Source organism: Ovis aries, chromosome 1 (genome assembly GCF_016772045.2).
Source record: "Ovis aries strain OAR_USU_Benz2616 breed Rambouillet chromosome 1, ARS-UI_Ramb_v3.0, whole genome shotgun sequence".
Lineage (NCBI taxonomy): Eukaryota > Metazoa > Chordata > Mammalia > Artiodactyla > Bovidae > Ovis > Ovis aries.
Genome location: NC_056054.1, coordinates 242862654 through 242884920, shown reverse-complemented (window position 1 = coordinate 242884920; position 22267 = coordinate 242862654). Strand labels below are relative to the sequence as shown.

Here is a 22267-nt window from a genome sequence, read left to right as displayed (position 1 = left end):
AAGGCTATGGTTTTTCCAGTGGTCATGTATGGATGTGAGAGTTGGGACTGTGAAAAAGGCTGAGCATCAAAGAATTGATGCTTTTGAACTGTGGTGTTGCAGAAGACTCTTGAGAGTCCCTTGGACTGCAAGGAGATCCAACCAATCCATCCTAAAGGAGATCTGTCCTGGGTGTTCATTGAAAGGACTGATACTAAAGCTAAAACTCCAATACTTTGGCCACCTCATGTGAAGAGCTGACTCATTGGAAAAGACTCTGATGCTGGGAGGGATTGGGGGCAGGAGGAGAAGGGGACGACAGAGGATGAGATGGCTGGATGGCATCACCGACTTGATGGATGCCAGTTTGAGTGAACTCCGGGAGTTGGTGATGGACAGGGAGGCCTGGCGTGCTGCGATTCATGGGGCCGCAAAGAGTCGGACACGACTGAGTGACTGAACTGAACTGAATCCCATTCATAAGGGCTTCACCTGCATGACCTTTCACCTCTTAAAGGCTCCACTCCAAACACCATCACATTTGGGTAACCCATAAATTTTGTTGAGGGAGGATACAAACAGTCTATTGCAAATACTCAATCACAAGTCAAAAATAAAACAGTATTTTACTATAAACCATATTATGTTTATTTAGAAGCCAAAACCAATATGATGAAACATGAAAACACACACATTTCAGAAAAGAGCTTGTTTTATTAATCAGTCTGATCAGTTTTACACAATGAAATATTGTATATTTTTATATAAGAAATATAAAAATTATAATATAAACTGTAGTATTAAAACATAAGAAATAATATTATTTTAAAGAAGAAAATTGTAAGAGACATGTTCCTATTGTAAAACCTTTTAATAGAAATTTTAAATGTCATGCTAAAACTAATTTTTCCCTAGTATTAAGCATCAGGTCTTAGAATGTAGGGATGTAGCAAATAAAAATGAAATGTTTATATAGTAAACTTTCTGAATACTATTGTCTCACTTGTTATATCAAATTTCATATATCATTACATGAAATAATATATCTGTCTATTTAAGACTACAAATACCTTTCCAAATAAAATTGTTATCTTAGAAAGCAGCAGATTTTACATTTTTTTTTTTTAGAAAACTAGCAGTAGCATATAAAAATGAACATTACAAGAAACTGGGTAAAACAACACTTATCATGAAAACATGAATATAATTTAAAAACGAGGCACCTTTCTTTCACTTCAATACAAACTTCAATAGGAAATTCAATGGGCAAAGGCTTTCATTTCATATTTAAGCACACTCAGTCTTGCTTCTTTTAATAAGCAGCAGCAGAATACATCCCATTCTATATACTGGTTGTGTTGAAAGAACACAGTTCATGTCCAAATAGGAAACTAAAGTGCAGTAGAGGCAAGTTGATTTATTAGAGTGTGTTCACTAATACACTATGCTTTTAGCTAATATAAACAAGTACAATTTTTATGCTTACTATGTTCATCCAAATAACCTTTACTGATTAGCTATAGATCCCAGAGAAGTAGCATGTTTGCTCTTTTATCACTTTCTTTTCCTAGATACACATTTATCATTTAAATAAAAAACAGCAAAGTAATATTACACAGTATCTGCTTTTGCAGTTTTTGCATTTACAAAATGCTACACAGAATATCACATTTCAAAATTTAAAAGTGAAACTCCAACTTTTGCAGTTTGAACAGCCTGGTTTAAATCAGTGATCTTCTTTTAAGAGAAAAAAAAATCATCTCTTCTGTGTCATATCAAATGAGATACAAAGGTTTAACAGGCAGTCATAGAGATCTGACCAAACCTATTTCATATGTAAGGCATCTATAGCCAAGAGAGGTTAAATGTATCAAATGAAAGCTTCTCTTAAGGGCACTGATGTCTCTAAATTGCTCAGAGATCCAGACTGGTCATGGCCCTGGTCACCTCTTTTCTGATAGGCTGACCCTATCTTCACAGGGAGTCAGCTCCTGACTGTGCATGCTAGTAAATGAAGCATGGGAAATAGAACCTTATGATATGAAAAATATGCTTTATTTTGTAATAAAATAAAAATTTCCATGGAAATTTTCATAAGTTTGAAAAACAAGTTTCTCATACATTTGCACATGCAAAATTTTCTTGGTGCAATAAAACATAATATTTCTATCTGCCTTCCTTTTTGTTTTTAATAATGAAGTGTATCATTCTTTTCACCTGAAATCAAATTTGTCTTCAGCAACTGGACATGATGGAGAGGAAAGGGTTGGAGATAGAGCCTACATGACTCTATCTCAACAAAGATTGCTCTTAAAAGACCATAATTTTACTATCAATTAGTGTAAGAGCTTTGGGATTCATTTTCTCTTATGTTTAAAGTGTTTCCAAGTTCACCACATATATATATATTGACTTGGTTAATGAGTCATAGTTTTTTCATGATAAACTCCACATTGACCAAGTAGACAGATACGCAACTGAAACACGTTTAGATGTGTTCTTCCACTTACACTCTCAGCCTACCTGTCAACGCTAACGTCCAACAACATTAATCTGCAAGAGCAGATAAATATATTTGTGAATAGTTGAGGGCTGACTATGAGCCCAGGCAACTTTTCTAAATTTTTCTTTAATTAATCATCATTGCTGATGCGTGGTTCCATCAATCATGATGAATGTTTGAATGTTGTGGTGGAGAGCTTTCAAAATACATGAAGTCCTGAAATTAGAAAAATAATTATATGTATAATAAATATCAAATTAGATAGATAAATAATTATACAAATAAGACAGTACATAAGAAATTAAGTGCAATGTATAAAATGTTACTCTTTATAACTCAACAGGTAATATTCTCACTCCAGGTAAGAATAAATCATGAAACCTTTAGTGAAATCTTCATGAAGAGAACCTAATAGGAAGAACAGCAATTGCAAATTTGAAACTGTGGGCAGTCAATAAACTTTCCACTTGGGGTACCAATTAACTAAATTTTCATTGTTGAAATGAGAAAAACTTGTTAATCTATACTGAACATGATTTAAAAAGGATTAAACAAGTTAAAAACATCAATTGCAATATGTTAGATAGATATTTTAAGGCAAATGCTACCAATTTTATTTCTATGCTTTACTTAATAATATTAGCCATTAATCAAATAGAAATACAGCAAAGGAATTGTACCTAATAAATATAGGATGGTACAACAACAAGGAGTATGTTGACAAAGAGGTAATAGGTGAAGAGAAAGAACATCAGCTTTAGACTTATTTTATTTCATTAACAAATCAAAGGATAGGCATCTTTAAGTAGTGAGAATAATAAGCAACATGCAATGATGACAATTACATTGAGTGGATGCTTAGTATCTTTCAAGCATGGTCCTGGCTCCTTTACTAATATAATAGCTAATATTTATAACCCTGGAATATATATATATACATATATACATATTTCATTTCCATTTTACAAATAAGGAAACTGAGGGTTTCAAGTGTTAAACACTTTGCAAGACATATAACTCACAAAGAGTCGGACACGACTTAGCAACTGAACAAGACATAACCAGTAAGTGGCAGAGTCAGTTTCAAACCCTATTGCCTTTCTCCTACATATGCTACTTCTCATCAGAAAGAATAAATCTCTCAGAACAGCTCAACAGCAAAAGGCTTACAATGAGGAAGCAAGCGCCAAAAATCATGGCTTTCATGGTCACATCCAGGTCTAATGGGAAGTGAATTTCAAAGTGGTCAGCATCGCTCATTGCTGATAACACACCATTCCACTTCCGAGTGATACTGCCAATAATGGAAACACCATCCAGGGACAGGATCTAGAAAGACAAGAATATGACTTTAGGATGATTAAAAGGTGTTAAAACGCATGCTTTATTCTCCTGTTTATAAGCAGTTCACCCTGAGGTCACTTTCACTGTTTTTCAGTACAAGCATAGGGCAGGAAATGAATATAGTAATAATAAAATTTCAAATAGGGAATTATGGCCAGGAAGAGTTAAGTGTCCTGCAACTGGTTAATGACCAAACTGGGGAATATCTTACAATTCTTGAGCCCCATGTTCTTTCTTTATCCTCCACTGAGTTATTAGGAAAGCCTTTCAGTGGAGGTATGATTTAAACTGATTTTGAAATTCTTTCCCTAAAGTAAAGGGTGGGAATTATGGATTGGGAGGGAGTCTCTCCACTGGAGGGAAATATGCTAACAAAAGCAAGATGGTCTGCTTTGTTGTACTTCACAAAACCCATGTAATCACTCAGGCTTCTGTAGGTCCTGTGCTCTTCTTCTTCTTTTCTCTAGTATTTATTTATTTGGGGCTTCCCTGGTGGCTCAGATGGTAAAGAATCTTCCCCCCTTGCAGAAGACCCGGGTTTGATCTCTGGGTCAGAAACAGCCTCTGGAGGAGGGAATGGCAAACCACTCCAGCACTGCCTATAGAATTCCTGAACAGAAGAGCCTAGTGGGCTACAGTCCAAGGTGGTCTACTTCACTGCACTTCATAGAATCCATGTATTCACTCAGGCTTCTGTGAGTGCTGTGTTCTTCTTTAAAGTATTTATTTACTTATTTAGCTGCATCGGGTCTTAGTTGTGGCACACGGGATCTTTTGTTGTGGTGCACAGACTCTATTTGTAGCCCATGGGCTCAGCACTTGTGGTGTAAGGACTTAGTTCCTCTGTAGTATGTGGGATCTTAGTTCCCTGACCAGGGATCAAACTCTAATCCCCTGCATTGCACGGCAGATTCTTAACCTGGACCACCAGGAAAGTCCCAGTCCTGTCTTCTTATATAGTCTCAGAATCTCAAAGAGCTTCAGCTTCTAAAAGGGAGATTCTGGCACTTGCCACAAGGAAAACACACAAATACCACTTTTTGGTGATTAGAATGATCCAAACACCCTGCCCTCACAATCTGGCTTATCCTCATTTTCTACTTATGTACAATGGTCTTTTAATAAATAAATAATGGTTGACAATACAGTTATGTAAAACAAGAACTAAGGGAAGTTTATTGGGTGTCATAGAAAATATTTGAAAGAGCAATTTTAGATTATGAGTCTTGTTGAATTCCAAAGCATTAGGAAGAACGCTTTAAGGAGCCCAGGAATCTCCTTTGTCAGAACTGTAGGGTAGTAAGATATCATTAAAATCCCTTAGGGCTCAGCTGATAAAGAATCCACCTGCAATGCTGGAGACTTGGGTTCAACTCCTGGCTTGGGAAGATCCCCTGGAGAAGGGAAAGGCTACCCACTCCAGTATTCTGGCCTGGAAAATTCCATGGACTGTACAGTCCATGGGATCACAAAGAGTCAGACATGACAGTGACTTTCACCTTAGAGATACCATTCTGTAGCCATTGAGATAAAGGCAAAACAGAAGGATTTTTCTTTTTCCAGAAAACGTTATAATCCACTATAAGTTTTATGCATGTTATGAGCATTGTATTGTGTTTTGAGGATGCAGCAGGCTTCTATCTTGCACAGCTTCAGGGATGCTCTATTTGTTCTGTGGTATGTGGGGGCCTCTTCATTGCTAGGACCTATATTCTGATTGGAAATCCTTGGTAAAATGGTTACTGAAAAACAGCCAAGAATAAAATGAACGCATTAGGTCAGGCTATTTAGTCTCAAGTTTAATATTTTAAATGGTTTCTTCTTATTTTCATTTAACATGGAAATCATAAAAAAGATTTGTGGAAAGCATTAAGCAATCCCCTAAAAATAATTTGAAAACTTCTTGATGTCAACCTGTTAGTTAACTCTTTCCTCACACTATTCATTCACACACACACACACACAAATAATCTAAATCCAGATCATTCTGGGGCCTATTAGTACATGTAGAAAAAAAATTATAGAAACATGTTTATATTTGTTTACCTCAAAAACAGAATCTGAACCACAGCCATAGGTGGAACATGGCCCAAGTACTCCCATCATATCTTCTTTCTTCTCATTTTGGAGGCTGTACACTGCCCTGCACAGGTTCCAGTGTTCGGCTACAAAGCCAATGGTGACGCCGGGAGGACACTGCACCTCCAGCTGCCAAATGAAGCAGGGACAGAGGTGGGTGAATATGCCATATTAACACACACACACACACACACACACACACACACACACACACACACTAGATGTGTTCTTAATTCTTTCCAGAACGAGGGAAACTGTCATTGGTATAGAGTCTTCCATTTTCCCTGGGCTATTTCTTAGGGTAGTATGTCAGAGAACAGCTTTGAGAGATGAGGCCATGTTCCCTTCAGGACAAAATTACTGCTAGTTATAAAATGGTCAGTTTTCTAGGCTCTATATCCCTCAGCTGTATATGGAGCATCTACTTGGGATCCTCTGAGTCATCTCTGTAGAATGTGGGGAGGAGGGAACCGATGCACATGTGCTGGAGCTCATGCTGCTTGGTAATGGTGGTTTGGTTGCTATCCGACTCTTTGCAACCCTAGGTACTGGAGGCCTGCCAGACTCCTCTGTCCGTGGGATTTTCCAGACAAAATACTGGATTAGGTTGCTGTTTCTTTCTCCTGGGGATCTTCCCAACCCAGGGATCAAACACTCATTTCCTGCATTGGCAGGCAGATTCTTTACCATCTGAGGCACCAGAGAAGCCCCTCATGTTGCTTACTGGGCTATAATAAAGTTGTTTGTCTCTGATCTAGGGCTCTCATGTCTTGTGGCACAATCCACAAAAAAGTAACATGCTAGCTTCTTAGATTGACACCTCAGACATGACAATTATAATAGGAAACTTAAGGGAATGAGCCATTCTGAAAATTAAATGCTGTGAAGACAACAGAATGTGCATGCAAGTATAGGATGAGGTGGAGATTCGTCTCAAATATGACAGTTGTTACAAAGACAATAGTGACAAAGGAGTAAGCTATATGACAATTGCTAATATTCACTGAGTGCTATACTATTTGCCAGGCACCGTGCTAACATAGGACTTCCCCGTGGCTCAGTGGTAAAGACTCCACCTGCAATGCATGAGCTTCAGAAGACACAGGTTCAATCTCTGGGTCAAGAATATCCCCTGGAGGAGAGCATGGTAACCCACTCCAGTATTCTTGCTTGGAAAATCCCATGGACAGAGGAGCCTGGCAGGCTATAGTCCATGGGGTTGCAAAGAGTCAGATACAACTGAAGTGACTAAGCCCACACATACGTGGTAACACAGTTGACATTTATTTACTACATGATCCTCAAAATAATCATCCTATGAGATAGTACTATTAATATATCCATTTTATAGGTGAATAAATCAAGGCACAGAAAGGGCTATAAGTTAATTCTATTGCAAAGGCTGGTACTTAACATAAAATTAAAATCTCAATAAACCTAAGAGATATTGTTCTGTCCAGTTCATGTATTAGGAACACTGAGGCTCAAACAGGCTAAATCAGGGGTCCCCAATCTCCAGGCCATGGACTGGTACCAGTCTGTTGCCTGTTAGGAACTGGGCCACATGGCAGTGAGTGGCAGGCATATCTGTATTTACAGCTGCTTGCTTCCCATCACTTGCATTACTGCCTGAGCTCCACCTCCTGTCAGATCAGTGGTGGCATCAGATTCTCACAGAATCGTGAACCCTACTGTGAACTGCACACGCTAGGGATCTAAGGTTGTGAACTCCTTATGAAAATGATCTCCAAACCATCCCCCTGCCCCAGGCCATGGAAAAACTCTCTTCCATGAAACTGGTCTCTGGTGCCAAAATGTTTGGGGACCACTGGGTTAAGTAAATTGCCCAGTTTTAAGTCAGTGGCGTATTTGAAATTCAAATTCTCTTGGATCACTCTCTAAAACTGCTTTTCTTTTCCTTGTAGTAAACAATTTTCCTAGGGTAGCGTGGATTATAGAAGAACAACCAAAGTGTAACTTGACACATTTGCCTTCTAGTTCCACCATCTACCAAATGTAACACCATCCCCCCCCCCAAAATTTTTTTTTTTGTAACACCACCAAAACAATTATTCTTTTTTTGAGTCACCCCAGTGGCTCAGACGGTAAAGTGTCTGCCTACAATGTGGGAGACCTGGGTTCGATCCCTGGGTCGGGAAGTTCCCTGGAGAAGGAAACGGCAACCCACTCCAGTACTCTTGCCTAGACAATCCCATGGACAGAAGAGCCTGGTAGGCTGCAGTCCATGGGGTTGCTAAGAGTCGGACATGACTGAGCGACTTCACTTTCACTTTCACTTTATCTGTAACAAGGTGTAGATATAATGGGTAGAGGAAAAGTGTCTGGAGTGCCTTCTGATTCTAGATGTGTGTCTATATTTAGCATGATCTTATTTGGGGATATATAGGTACATTTAGATGGAGAAGGCAATGGCAACCCACTCCAGTACTCTTGCCTGGAAAATCCCATGGACGGAGGAGCATGTGCAGTCCATGGGGTTGCTAAGGGTCGGACACAACTGAGTGACTTCACTTTCACTTTTCACTTTCATGCATTGGAGAAGGAAATGGCAACCCACTCCAGTGTTCTTGCCTGGAGAATCCCAGGGACGGGGGAGTCTGGTGGGCTGCCGTCTATGGGGTCGCACAGAGTCGGACACGACTGAAGCAACTTAGCAGCAGCAGCAGGTACATTTAGATAAATGTGTTGTAGGTAATGGCCTTTCTGCCTGCAAATGCAGGAAGGAGATATAAGAGAGGAGGGTTCGAGCCCTGGGTTAAGAAGTTCCACAGGAGGAGGCCATGGCAACCCGCTCCAGCATTATAGCTTGGAGAATCCCATGGATAGAGGAGCCTGCCAGGCTATAGTCTGTGGAATTGCTAATTTCTAATTCAATAGATAACAACTGATAGAATTTCAAACACTGACTGCATGTATGTTAAGTCACTTCATAATAATCTTAATTTGTGCTCGAGCACCCAAAGACATGAACCCACCAGAAAACTGCCTTGGTGATTTTCCATAGGTAGGATTATTTGGCATTTGGCTTCCTTCCTCCCCCCAGCTTCCATTCTGACTGTGCCATGAAAGTCCCCTCCTGTGTGGCTTTGGAAGGAGCACAACTGTGCAGTGAAGAGTTGGATCAGGAAAAAACAATGGATGAGACCTCTGTCTCATCTGTCCCCTTACCTCTTGCCTGGCAGAGGGGCAACAGAAGCAGCAGCAGGTACATCTGAAAGGTCTTTGCATTGTCATGACTTCTCGGCCCATACAGTCCATGACCCGGAGCACGAAGGGCCTCAATGTCCGGTAAGCATTCCTGGTGTAGTCATCTGTGTCTTCAGTCACAAAGTAAACCATCTGGCCCGTGTTGTTTTTAATATCGTATCTATTATTAGTTTCAAAACCTGTTATCACTAAAAATAAGATGAGAGAGATTTCTTATTTTAGAAGCAGTTAAAATGGGCCTCATGAAGTCCTTCTGTAGTATTTGACAGGGGCCTAAAACAAAACAGCTTTTTAAAAATTTTCTAATGAAAAATATGCAATGATTATTCATCTGTCCTAAAAGTATGTAAGTTATTTTGAAAATTTGAAACATTTATTTTAAGAAGTTCAGTGTAAACTTTTCTGCATAGAAGCAAACACTGGAAATGATACTCATGGAGTATTTGAATTCAGAAAACTTTAATTATAAAACTATTTCAATGAAATTATCCACTGGACCACAAATGAATGAATCAGTCATGAGATATGCTGAGATGATTAGGGTCATCACTAGTTGTAAATAAGAAAACCAACCAAGAAAAGTTAAAGGCTCCATGTAGTGGTCAAGTGAATGAAATGAATGTGTATATCTTATACAGTGAGGTTCAGGAAATTTGGGAGAATAGGCATTGTGTTTACCTTGATTTCTTCTTACTTCCATAGCATGGACTTAGAACTCAGCAGATTGAGACTAATTATAGCTTCTCGACTAGGGTGCCCTTCGCTAACTCATAATCTCTTGGCTTCTTCTTTCCTTGTCCATGAAAAGTGAATATGGAGGAGTTGAGACAGATAAAGGATAGGACGTTCGACCAAATAAAATGTAAGTCCTTTTGAAGTCTTAGGTATGATGTGTAAATAGACAAAATTACACAAATAAGTCCCTTTGTTACTTTTTTGAAGATAGGGCAATAGAAAATAGTCTTTTCTCTTTGAAACACTAAAAATGATCAATATAACTAAGGAACTAGATGTTGGATAATGAAAATTTTCACCTGATTCAAATATTACTGGACACTACAGAATTATACATACTTTCCAGGGGTTCAAAATGTTGAAGAACGTGTATGTTGTCCAACTGTTGGGATAGAACAAAGCAATTAATTAGGACAGAAAGAAATAACAGAAATAAATTAAAACAGTATTAGAAAAAACTGAATGAGACAGAGGCTAAAACATATCAATGGATGTAAAAACATCTTTTTGAAACTGAATGGAATGAAAAACATATGAAGTGAAGTTAGCCTATCAGCACCTGATCAGGTGGTTATTAACAGAGCTATCCAAAAAGAACACTCTCCTTCAGTTCCACCAAAAAATACTGAAACATTTGTTTAAAATATTATAAAATTATTTTCCTGCTCCTGTAACAACATCTAGAATAAGCTGTGCTGACATCAATTGCTCCTAGCATCCATCATGTCACCTATAGAGTGGAGGTGTCAGAAAGTTCAGGACAGTTTAACACAGACGAGCCATAGAGAAGCCAATTTTCTCACTGACTTAGAGAGTGTGAAGTTGGCAGGCTGGATCTTCCACAGGAATGTCCAGTCATCACAGCCACCTCTGAAAGAGGTTAATACACCAACTTCCATTCACTTGAGCTGCTGCTTCCCTAGTGCAGCTTTAACAGGGGAGGACCCAAAGAGCTGGAAGTATGTGATTAGGAATAGGGCAAAGGAGAGGAAACATTTAGGGATCTGATCCCTTGAAAATGGACGTTGGGCATACCATTACATCAACTTCTTCCTTTAACTTAAGGGTCATTGTAAAGATAAACAGTTTGACTGGCCCATCATCTGTTATACTTGAGAACATTCTAGCAGAAAAGAAACCCCCTTAAAGACAGACTAATCATCTGTAATTTTAGATAACTTAGATAATTCTTGTTGCTGTTCAGTCACTAAGGTGTGTTCGACTCTGCGACCCAGTGGACTGAAGCACGCTAGGCTTCCCTGTCCTTCACTATCTCTTGGAGTTTGCTCAAACTCATGTCCATTGAATCAGTGATGCCACCCAACCATCTCATCCTCCGTCGCCCCCACTTAGATTATCAGATCATTCCTAATCCATGAGTCCAGAAAATAGCCTGAAATGCCGTATTTCACCAACTACTTGTTGAATAATTAATGAACACCACATTAATGTAGTAATAAGCAAAATTTAAAATAATGTAAACAGACACAAAAGTCTTGTGGCGTGATCAACTACAGGAGGGTATAGAGAGGATACAATCTTTATTTGACTAAAAAATTTTTCTTTATAAAAACTCAATCAGGTTAGAGTCTAAACATGTCTTATAAAATTATCAAAGTTTATCAAATGTGGCCACTCAGGGATTGCTTAACAATCCCTTTGAAAAACTCTAGGGGCTTTCTAATATCTATAACTAAAAAGTAAAAGTATTCACCGCTTGGTAAGAGCTTCCACTGCTGAGCAAAATATGCCAAAGAAATGATGCCTGTTGATGTGAATGGAGTTTATCGAATATAGTTTTAAGAAGCAGTACTAACCAAGTGTGGAGTCACTCGCCAATCCAGTGTCTAGAAATAATGTAAACCTGATGCCCTGGATGTTAAAGTGTCAGGATAGTCCTGATAATGATTCATGTAATTAGCACATGAGATAGCAAAAAACTAGGATAGGGACTTCCCTGGAGGTCCAGGGGTTAAGACTCCAAGCTTCCACTGCAGAGGGCAAAGGTTCAGTCCCTAGTCAGGAAACTAAGATCCCACATGCCTTCAAGCGGTGCAAAAAAAAAAGAGAGTGAGAAAGAAAACTAGATAAAAGAAAATGTCTGGATGCTTGGCTCTATGTCTTCCATGCATATACATAAGGTGTTTCAAGTATTAACATCTGCACAGGTTATCATCTACTTGGTGGGTCCTTGTGCCAGAAATATCAGGCATATTATAAACTTTATCCCGTTAAAAATTCTCCTAACAACCCAGTTGCACAGGTATCATTAGTAGTATTTTATAGATGATGAATATATACCACTGCAGATGGTGACTGCAGCTATGAAATTAAAAGACGCTTACTCCTTAGAAAAGTTATGACCAACCTAGATAGCATATTGAAAAGCAGAGACATTACTTTGCCAACAAAGGTCTGTCTAGTCAAGGCTATGGTTTATCCAGTGGTCATGTATGGATGTGAGGACTGGACTGTGAAGAAGGCTGAGTGCCGAAGAATTGATGCTTCTGAACTGTGGTGTTGGAGATGAGAGTCCCTTGGACTGCAAGGAGATCCAACCAGTCCATTCTGAAGGAGATCAGCCCTGGGATTTCTTTTGGAGGGAATGATGCTGAAGCTGAAACTCCAGTACTTTGGACACCTGATGCGAAGAGTTGACTCATTGGAAAAGACTCTGATGCTGGGAGGGATTGGGGACAGGAGGAGAAGGGGACGACCGAGGATGAGATGGCTGGATGGCATCACTGACTCGATGGACGTGAGTCTGAGTGAACTCTGGGAATTGGTGATGGACAGGGAGGCCTGGTGTGCTGCAATTCATGGGGTCGCAAAGAGTTGGACATGACTGAGCGACTGAACTGATAGATGATGAAATTCAAGCACCAAGAGGTTAGAAAAGTTACTCAAGGTAGAATGAGGAGGGTGCAGAGCTAGAATAAAAAGCCAGGTTGTCTGGCTGTAAACCTGTTTGTTTCTTTTACATTTTTTTAAACTAAAAACACTCCTAAAAGGGAAAATGGTATTCATAAAATATGTTCATTTACCTTCATTCAAAGTAATAGAAGAAATTAAGAAAAATTTTTAATATTTGAATGAACAATATTAAAGCTATACATTTTTAAAAAGAAATGACATCAGATATTAGATTTCTAAGGAAATTTTCTGTTTTTAGAAAATATTAAAGTTTATGAAAAAATAAACTTTTAAAACCTGATTAACTTATAAGCATTTTATAAGCTTCCAAAATAATATAGCAATTATTCTAGCACTTTACCTGAAGGCTCTGTATTTCATCAATATTTTGTCAAACAATAATAAAGTTTTTGGTTTATGTAAAATCCAAATTTTCCTGATCTAACGGTTTTACTTTCAAGATCAACACTATAACTTTGTAACAATGGTTTTCAATGCACAGGATTAACAGTCAGTATATAAAGTCAAAAAGAGAAACATGTCAGTGCCAATGAACATTTGGTTGACTATGTGGGGAGACAAGTATTGAATGGGCAAGTCCCTTGCTTTTAGGGTATTTAAACATTTGCTTTTTCTAAACATGATCATAATTTAGTAGTTTCTAAGGTATTTACAATACTAGGTTTATCTTATTTTCTTTAGCAACATTTTTGTTTCTGACATGGGTTTTGAAACAACACCATTCAGTACACAAACATGTTGGCATATTGCTCCAGCTTCTGAAATAGTTGTCCGGATCCTAAAATGTCCATATAAATGAAAATTAGGGAGTCTCTATGTTGTAAAAAGGGGTTCTCTGGAACTTGGCCTGAAACAATATCCTTGTTATTGTTGTTTGGTTGCTAAGTTGTGTCTGACTCCTTGAGACTCCATGGACTGCCAGGCTCCCCTGTCCTCCACTGTCTCCCAGAGTTTGCTCAAATTCATGTCCATTGAGTTGGTGATGCTATATAACCATCTCATCCTTTGCCATCCCCTTCTCCTTTTGCCTTCACCTTTCCCAGCTATGGACAATATTCTTGCCTGGCTTCTATTTTTATTTACATTGTATGCTTTGGGAGGAGGCAGGATTGGTTGATGAAAACTATGGATAGTGAGAAAAAGCAAAGGCCTAAATCACTTCATGGGAAATAGATGGGTAAACAGTGGAAACAGTGTCAGACTTTATTTTTTTGGGCTCCAAAATCACTGCAGATGGTGACTGCAGCCATGAAATTAAAAGACGCTTACTCCTCGGAAAAAAAGTTATGACCAACTTAGATAGTATATTCAAAAGCAGAGATATTACTTTGCCGACTAAGGTCCATCTAGTCAAGGCTATGGTTTTCCATTGGTCATGTATGGATGTGAGAGTTGGACTGTGAGGAAGGCTGAGCGCTGAAGAATTGATGCTTTTGAACTATGGTGTTGGAGAAGACTCTTGAGAGTCCCTTGGACTGCAAGGAGATCCAACCAGTCCATTCTGAAGGAGATCAGCCCTGGGATTTCATGGAAGGAATGATGCTAAAGCTGAAGCTCCAGTACTTTGGCCACCTCATGTAAAGAGCTGACTCATTGGAAAAGACTCTGATGCTGGGAGGGATTGGGGGCAGGAGGAGAAGGGGACAACCGAGGATGAGATGGCTGGATGGCATCACGGACTCGATGAACGTTGAGTCTGCGTGAACTCCGGGAGATGGTGATGGACAGGGAGGCCTGGTGTGCTGCAATTCACGGGGTCGCAAAGAGTTGGACACGACTGAGCGACTGAACTGAACTGAAGGCACCGAGTGATTCACTCACTGCCCTCTGTTCTTTGTAACATTGCTTTTCTTGTTGTTCACCCTTTACTTCTAAACAAATGGCAACCTAATTAACATCTTCATAGACTTTCTACTATCCCTATTCCTATTTTTTAAATTGTGTTCAACAGGACATTGTGAATGTCTTAAAATTCAGCATACACCCTTCAGGAAAGTCATATTCATACCACCAGAAAAATCCCTATCTTCTTTTTTCCCCATTCCCATTCCTGAAATTATCATCACCATTCCTATAGTCACACAAATTAAACATCTGTCATCTCTGACCCATCACCTTTATGTACTCTATCTAGTCTCTTCTTCTTGTATCCCTAGTCATACTTTGTAAGAAAACAATTTGGATTTGTGTGGAGTACCTGGGCTAGGCATTCCAGACCCGGAGGACAGTGTGGTATGGGAGTTGGCACTGGCATCCATACTACTGGAGCAGAAAGTTGTGGTGCAGGATATTTTCCAGGCTGGTATTGGATGGGGCAGATACTTCCAGTCTGCATGTACAGGGGGAAGGTACTGGGCTGATGTGGACCATAGTATCCCATAGGCAAGCCTCCTGGGTAGCCTGCAGGTAGAGGGATAGCTGGTCCAGGAGGCCCTGCATTCAAAAACAAATGGAAGAATTATACATTATGAACGCTACAATATATGGTGGTGTCAGCATGACTTTTTACATGGAAATGATATGCATCACACAACCTCCACTTAAAAATAAGAAGGTGTTCCATTTTATGAGTATATAGAATGTACCAAAATGCACTAAGGGGATTTATACCTTAACTCATTTAATCCTCTTAAATCTTATGAAGTAATTATTCCCATTTCAGAGGCATAGAAGTCAGGTTGAAATATCAAGTTAACATGCTAGCCTTTATGCATTAGTTTCCTTAGTAGGAAGATTAATGTAAGGCCTAGCATATAATCAGAATGGTAAAGTTCTTCCTACTATGTGTATTGCTACTATTGTTTAAGGTCTTCTCTGGTGGCTCAGATGGTAAAAATATGCCTGCAATGAGGGAGACCTGGGATCAATCCCCGGGTTGGGAAGATCCCTTGGAGGAGGGCATGGCAGTCCACTACAGTATTCTTGCCTCGAGAATCCCCAAGGACAGAGGTAGCCTGGCGGGTTGCAGTCTATGGGGTTCCAAAGAGTCACACAACTGAGCAACTACGTACATACACAAATTGTTTAAGGTCAGAAAGATAGTAAGGTCTACTTAATGTCAAAGCAGTTGTTTTAAAGACTACTATCTAACTCCAGAATAGTTTCATCACCCCCTAAAAAATCCTATACCAATTACCAATCATTCCCCACCTTTCTCCCAGGCCCTGGAAACTACTACCTCCACAGATTTGCCTAAACTGGACATTTCATATATTTAAAATCATGTAACACATAGCCTTCGTACCTGGTTGCTCTTTGTGGCATATTTTTAAGGTTCATCAATGTTGTAGCATGTATTAGTACTTCATTAATAAAAATTAGTGAAATAATCATACTCATGTCAGATAAAATATATTTTAAGATGAAAACAATAGCTGCTGCTGCTGCTAAGTCACTTCAGTCATGTCCGACTCTGTGCGATCCCATAGATGGAAGCCAACCAGGCTCCCCCATCCCTGGGATTCTCCAGGCAAGAGTACTGGAGTGGGCTGCCATTTCCTTCTCCAATGCATGAAAGTGAAAAGTGAAAGTGAAGTCGCTCAGCCGTGTTAGACTCTTAGTGACCCCATGGACTGCAGCCTACCAGGCTCTGCCGCACATGGGATTTTCCAGGCAAGAGTATATTTTATAATAACAGACGTGGCACTCTGTCAAGAAGACGTAACAATTATATATACCTAAAAACAGAGTTTCAAAATATATCAAGCAAAAACTGACAAATATAAAGTGAAATAGGCAATTCAACAAACAATAGTTAGAGATTGCAATAACCCATTCACAATAATGGGTAGAATACCTGAGCAGGAGATCAAAAAGGAAACAGAAGTATGAAACACTACAAATGAAACACTACAAATGAAACTAGACATAACAGAATGTATAGAACACTTGACCCAGCAATAAACCTTAAAACATTCTTCTCAAATGCACACAGAACCTTCTCAAAGACAGACCTATTGGCTGGGCCATAAGACAAGTCTCAATAAATTTAAGACATCTGAAATCCAAACAAAATATACTCTATTACAACAGAGTAAAACCAAATATCAATAATAACAGAAGGAAATTTGGGAAATCACAAATATGAGGAAATAAAATAATGTACTCCTAAATTATCAAAGGGATAAAAAAAAACATGAGGGAAATTAGAAAATAATTTGAGATGAATAAAACAAAAACATAATATACCAAAGCTTATGGGATGTAGCTGAAACAGTGCTTAGAGGGCAATTTGAATTTTTAAACACCTACATTAAAAAAGAAATATCTTAGACTTCCCTGGTGGTCCAGTGGTTAAGAACAATGCAGGAGAAATGGGTTTGTTTTCTGCTCTAGGAAGATTCCACACGCCTTGGAGTGACTAAGCTCATTGGCCACAATTATTGAAAGCCTGCGTGCCCTAAAGCCTGTACTCTGCGTTAAAAGAAGCCACCATAATGAGATGCCCGCACACCACAAAAAAGAATAGCTGCAACTAGAGAAAGCCCAAGGGGAGCGACAAAGACCCTTGGAGCCAAAAAGAAAGAAAGAAAGAAATATCTAGAAGCAGTAACCCAACTTTCCACCTTAGAAATAAATCAAACTCAAAGCCATCAGGAGGAAATGATAAAGGCTGAAATAGAAGAGAAAGAAATGAAAAAATAAAAATAGACAAAATCAACAAAACCAAAAGTAGGTTCTTTTAAAAGATCAACAAACTGAGAAACCTTAAGCCACACTAACCAAGGGAAAAAAATAGACTTCAATTATTAAAATCAGGAATGAAAATGGGGCTATTACTAAAACCTTACAGAAACTAAAATATACCATAAGGAAATATGACCTTATATATGCAAAAGCAGAATGCTGCCCATGATTTCTGCACACAGCACAGCCAAGGGGGTAGGCAGACCACCTAAGCTATGCTTCCTGTCCAATCCACTGATTCACCCCTTCCCTCACTCCATTTAAGGAACTAGCTTAACTACTTGGCTCCTGTTACTTGTTCTCACTCCCTCCTGCTGTAGCATGAGCCTCAGTAAGCCCTGTTTGAATCTCTCATCTCATGTCTTATCAATTTCTATCGATTAAATAGTCCAAGGACCTAGGTCTATAACACTCACATAGGTAGACGCATAGTGGATGAAGGGATTAAAGAGGAGGGGCAAGGAACTGAGGCAGAGGAGATATCCTACGATGTAAGTGCTGACACATGAGACCCAGTTAGCACCTTCATGAGTGGGGAAGGTGTTAGACAGAACAGGTACAAAATGAGCAGCTGCACAGGGAAATCTCAGTACCACATGGGTAAAGGCCATGTGTGAAGATTTAGCAAACAAAGCAGAAAGGAAGGTGGGGAAGAAGGGATGATGATGAAAGACCTCTACTCTGTGCAAAGGACTTTATGCTGATAACATGCACACTGGAATGACCAGTTCTACATTTAGAGCCTTTATGAATAGGAAGGTTGGATGAGGCAGGAGGTGCCTGAAGGAGTCTAGATGGGAGGTAAGGAAATTTAATTATGATGAAAGGAGTAGAAAGTGGAAAAACAATGATCGACATTAAAGAGACATATTGTCTTGGTAACAAATGATATGAGGAAAGGGTCTCAAGTTTCTGACTGCAGGAGTCCAGTGTAGAGAAAGAATATTGTGTTTAGGAACAAGATGCCAAAGATGTATTGAGGATCACTTGAGTTTGAGATCCCAGGTCACTAAGGGCAAGTGGTCTACAGGCAGGTGGAAATATAAGTTTAGGGCAGAGGAGACTGATTTGGGTGGGAGTGGAAGGATTCCTAGGGCTTCCCTGGTGGCTCAGTGGTAAAGAATCCGCACGCATTGCAGGAGACAGGGGTTCAATCCCTGGTTCAATTCCCTAAAAAAGGATATGGCAACCCACTCCAGTATTCTTGGATAGGAAATCCCATGGACAGAGGAGCCTGATGGGCTACAGAGTCACAAGAGTCAGATACAACTTAGCAACTAAACAACAAAGGGATTCATAAGTGGTTAAAAGCAAATGAAACCATGAGATATTCCCAAGATTACTAAAGAGAGTGTAAAAGGACAAGTAAATGGAAGAGATGAGAGAGTGAACAGGCCGGTGCAGCCAGGGGCTGGACAGGGAATCAGACCAAGGACTTCTGGGAATACCAGTTTCTAAGTGTAGTTTACACAGAGCTCGTGATAGAGACAGACTCAGGAGAGACTAAAGGAAAATAATGGCAACTAGAAACAATGTCAAATTAGAGCTAAGTGAGAAAAAAGAGCTAACGTCTTTAGAAAAATGGAGAAAATTCAGTTTGTTGTAAAGAACGTATTGGGTTGGCCAAAAAGTTCATTTAGTTAGGGAATATACTGTTCAATAAAGTTCTTGGTGAAAATGAAAAATATGCCTTTTATTTGTACTTAAAACTGAACAAATTTTTTGGCCAATGAAATACTTTTAATTTCTTTACGAATTGTGTTCAAGAGTACCCAAACTGGACTAAATATTGGATATCTCTCTCCTCTTTAGAACTATTATTAAAAAACAACAATGTCATACAAACTATCTCAAAAATACTAATTGTTATATCATTTTATTGAGTTGATTAATTATTGTGGTATTAACCATGTAATCTTAGGATAAAAGTATCTCATGGAACAAAATCTGAATATCAATAAATTAGTAAGAAAATTACAATTTAGATTATGGTGCTATTCTATAGAGTATAGAGACTATATTTCTAAAAAGATATAAAAATGTACATAATCAAATGATTAATTTTATAAGAATACATTATTCTGAGATGTTAAGAGAAGAGCATAATATGTGTGGGAAACGGTATACGTTTTATACTCCCTTTTAACCTTTAAAACTGCTCTTAAAAGTTCTGATTGTTCTGCAAGAAAACACAACACAATAAAACATGTTTAACTTTGTATAACTTTGTTATGGAGCATTGTCCTACCACTACTAGTGTGAGAAATACTGTTTTATGGAATTTGTATTTTCTTAGTCATTTTGACTATTATTATACTTTTTTACTTTATTTTCAGTGGAATAAATATCCAGTAATATAATGCAAATAGAATATATAATTGAACCTTAAGAAATTCATTAAAACTAAGTATTTCAAGTACAGTATTTCCAGTTCCTAACTCCATCCTAAAGATCAGTCCTGGGTGTTCACTGGAAGGACTGATGCTGAAGCTGAAACTCTAATACTTTGGTCACCTCATGCAAAGGGTTGACTCATTGGAAAAGACCCTGATGCTGGGAGAGATTGAGGGCAGGAGGAGAAGGGGACGACAGAGGATGAGATGGCTGGATGGCATCACTGACTCGATGGACGTGAGTCTGAGTGAACTCCAGGAGTTGGTGATGGACAGGGAGGCCTGGCGTGCTGCGATTCATGGGGTCGCAAAGAGTTGGACACGACTGAGCGACTGAACTGAACTGAACTGAACTGAATGTGAATTAAGGGGACACAATTTGCATCAGTATAAGTATATCGTTCAGCCACTAGATGGTGATCATAGTAAATTTTTGTTGCTGATTCTCATAACTGAAAATTCATTAGTCGTATGTTTTCCATCATAATATTTTTCAACTTACTTACTCGTTTAACTTGAAGGCTGTATCCTGCTCTCTTGCTAATTTTTTGATACAGAAGGGAACAGACAGACACTTTCCCAGATGAACAGAACATGATTTATAGCCAACAATTACTTCTTAGAAATGGTATAGTTTCTGTTCTAGTATAACCTAGGTACTTGGATATAGAGCAACTGGTGAATATAAGATAGATTATATAGATAATTTGAAAGCCACTGAAGTAAAATATAGAGTAACAGTCAGATACAGTGAAATTATGACCCAGGGTTGTCAAAAATTTAGATTTAGCAGGTATTAAGCAGTAATGAGGGGTTATACAGGGGCTGTATGCTCAGATTCACATAACACACATATACATGAGGGAAAGAGGAAAAGGAAGCCCTAACTTCAGAAAGCACTGCAGAGACAAAGGCTACCTGAGCTCCATGGGTCTGGAGCCAAGCAAACACCCTTGCCAGTATCCTATGGATACCGGGGTTTCTTCTGCTCTTCCATAGCCTAACTCACTTGTTTCTATCTCAAAACATATGCTTAAATATATATTAAAAGAAATAGTACTACACTTTATCATTTTCTAAATCTTCAAAATGTATTTGAATATAATCCTGATTAAAACTATTTCCTCAGTCAAAAGACTATTTAATTTTTTAAAAGTTACATACTGCCCACATACTTATCAGCATCCATTTTCCTGAGTCTCTGAATACAGTATGAGCTTTCAGACTTACAAAAATATTTGCAGAAAAACAAGCTCCTTAATTAGAACTTGAAGCCATTTGCCTCCACTGTTCTGCACTTCTCCTGGCGTTTGTCCCAAGAATGCCTCGGACCAGACCATCATGACCATGAGCTTTTGGACACAGTGTTCTTTCCTTTGATTGAGAAATTCCTCATTGTGCCAGTAAAACTTGATTTCCTCAGTGCTTCCCTCCAATCCCCCACAGAGGTAGTTACTGCCTTTGTGCACTTATAACATTCTCTTCATTCTTAAGCAAAAAGAGTGCCATCAATGTTTGTACAATTTTCTTCCTAAGTTGCCTATAAATCCTATGAAGACAGGAATATGATTCTAATTAACATCTAGTAAACTACTTGGCCCCCTGTAGGCATTAAATATTTATTATTGAATCATTCAATTAATTAGTTAATTTAAAAAGAAATCTTAACTATGAGGATGGTTTTCTGGAGAGGGGAAAGATTCTTTTCAAATATTTAACCTACCTGGTACAAAACTGGAACTGTACTCAGGAGGGGCACCAGGCCTTGGATCAGGTGACTTTATTTGATTCTCTGTTTCATCTGCAGGTTGCTTAGGAGCTGTGGGGACTATATCTTAGGGGTGAGAAAGGTAGTACATGATTTGCAATGGAATGATAATATGATCAGAGAATATTCATTTTTTCTGTTGGTATGTATCAATGAATATGACCAATATTAAATATACTCATTTCTTATAAAAAGCAACTCAGTATATATATTAGATATCAACCTATAAATATATTTTTAACTATCACCTCTCTTTGCTGACTTACTTTCCCACCTGCATTTTTCCTTTACCTAATTTGCCCCCACGTACAAGCGGAGACTTTTTTCATTACCTATATGCCACTCTAAATCCCTTTTAATCCTTTTCTGTCAAAGATAAATAAGAATGTTCATATATATAAATGAATAAATAAATGTATATATGTATATAAATTCTTCAAATATTAAACACGAATAAGTAACTTCAAAAGGAAATAGACTCTAACTTTTTAAGGAAAGGAATCATACAATTCACAATTGAAAATACAGCATATTAAAATGTATTCACAAAAACTTACCAGACATTTTGAAGAATTCCAATCAAACCTGAAAACAAACAAACAAAAAAATAACTTTTAC

The 22267-nt window shown here is 38.5% G+C and overlaps 1 protein-coding gene across 4 annotated transcripts in view; it reads right to left on the bottom strand.

Moving 5' to 3' along the window:
• Positions 1–673: 673 nt before the first annotated feature.
• Positions 674–22267, bottom strand: part of PLSCR4 (phospholipid scramblase 4) — a 42180-nt gene continuing 20586 nt past the window's right edge. For 3 of the 4 annotated variants that reach the window (XM_060405560.1, XM_004003278.6, XM_060405565.1), the window contains exons 2-9: positions 22207–22234; positions 21605–21715; positions 15000–15235; positions 10208–10250; positions 9095–9321; positions 5873–6034; positions 3653–3811; positions 674–2698 (exon numbers count right to left, since the gene is read on the bottom strand). In XM_060405560.1, the coding sequence (XP_060261543.1) occupies positions 2642–2698; positions 3653–3811; positions 5873–6034; positions 9095–9321; positions 10208–10250; positions 15000–15235; positions 21605–21715; positions 22207–22213 (1002 nt within the window). In that variant the 5' untranslated portion in view covers positions 22214–22234 and the 3' untranslated portion in view covers positions 674–2641. The remainder of the gene's footprint in view (positions 2699–3652; positions 3812–5872; positions 6035–9094; positions 9322–10207; positions 10251–14999; positions 15236–21604; positions 21716–22206; positions 22235–22267) is intronic. The other variant, XM_060405567.1, reaches the window with a different exon arrangement.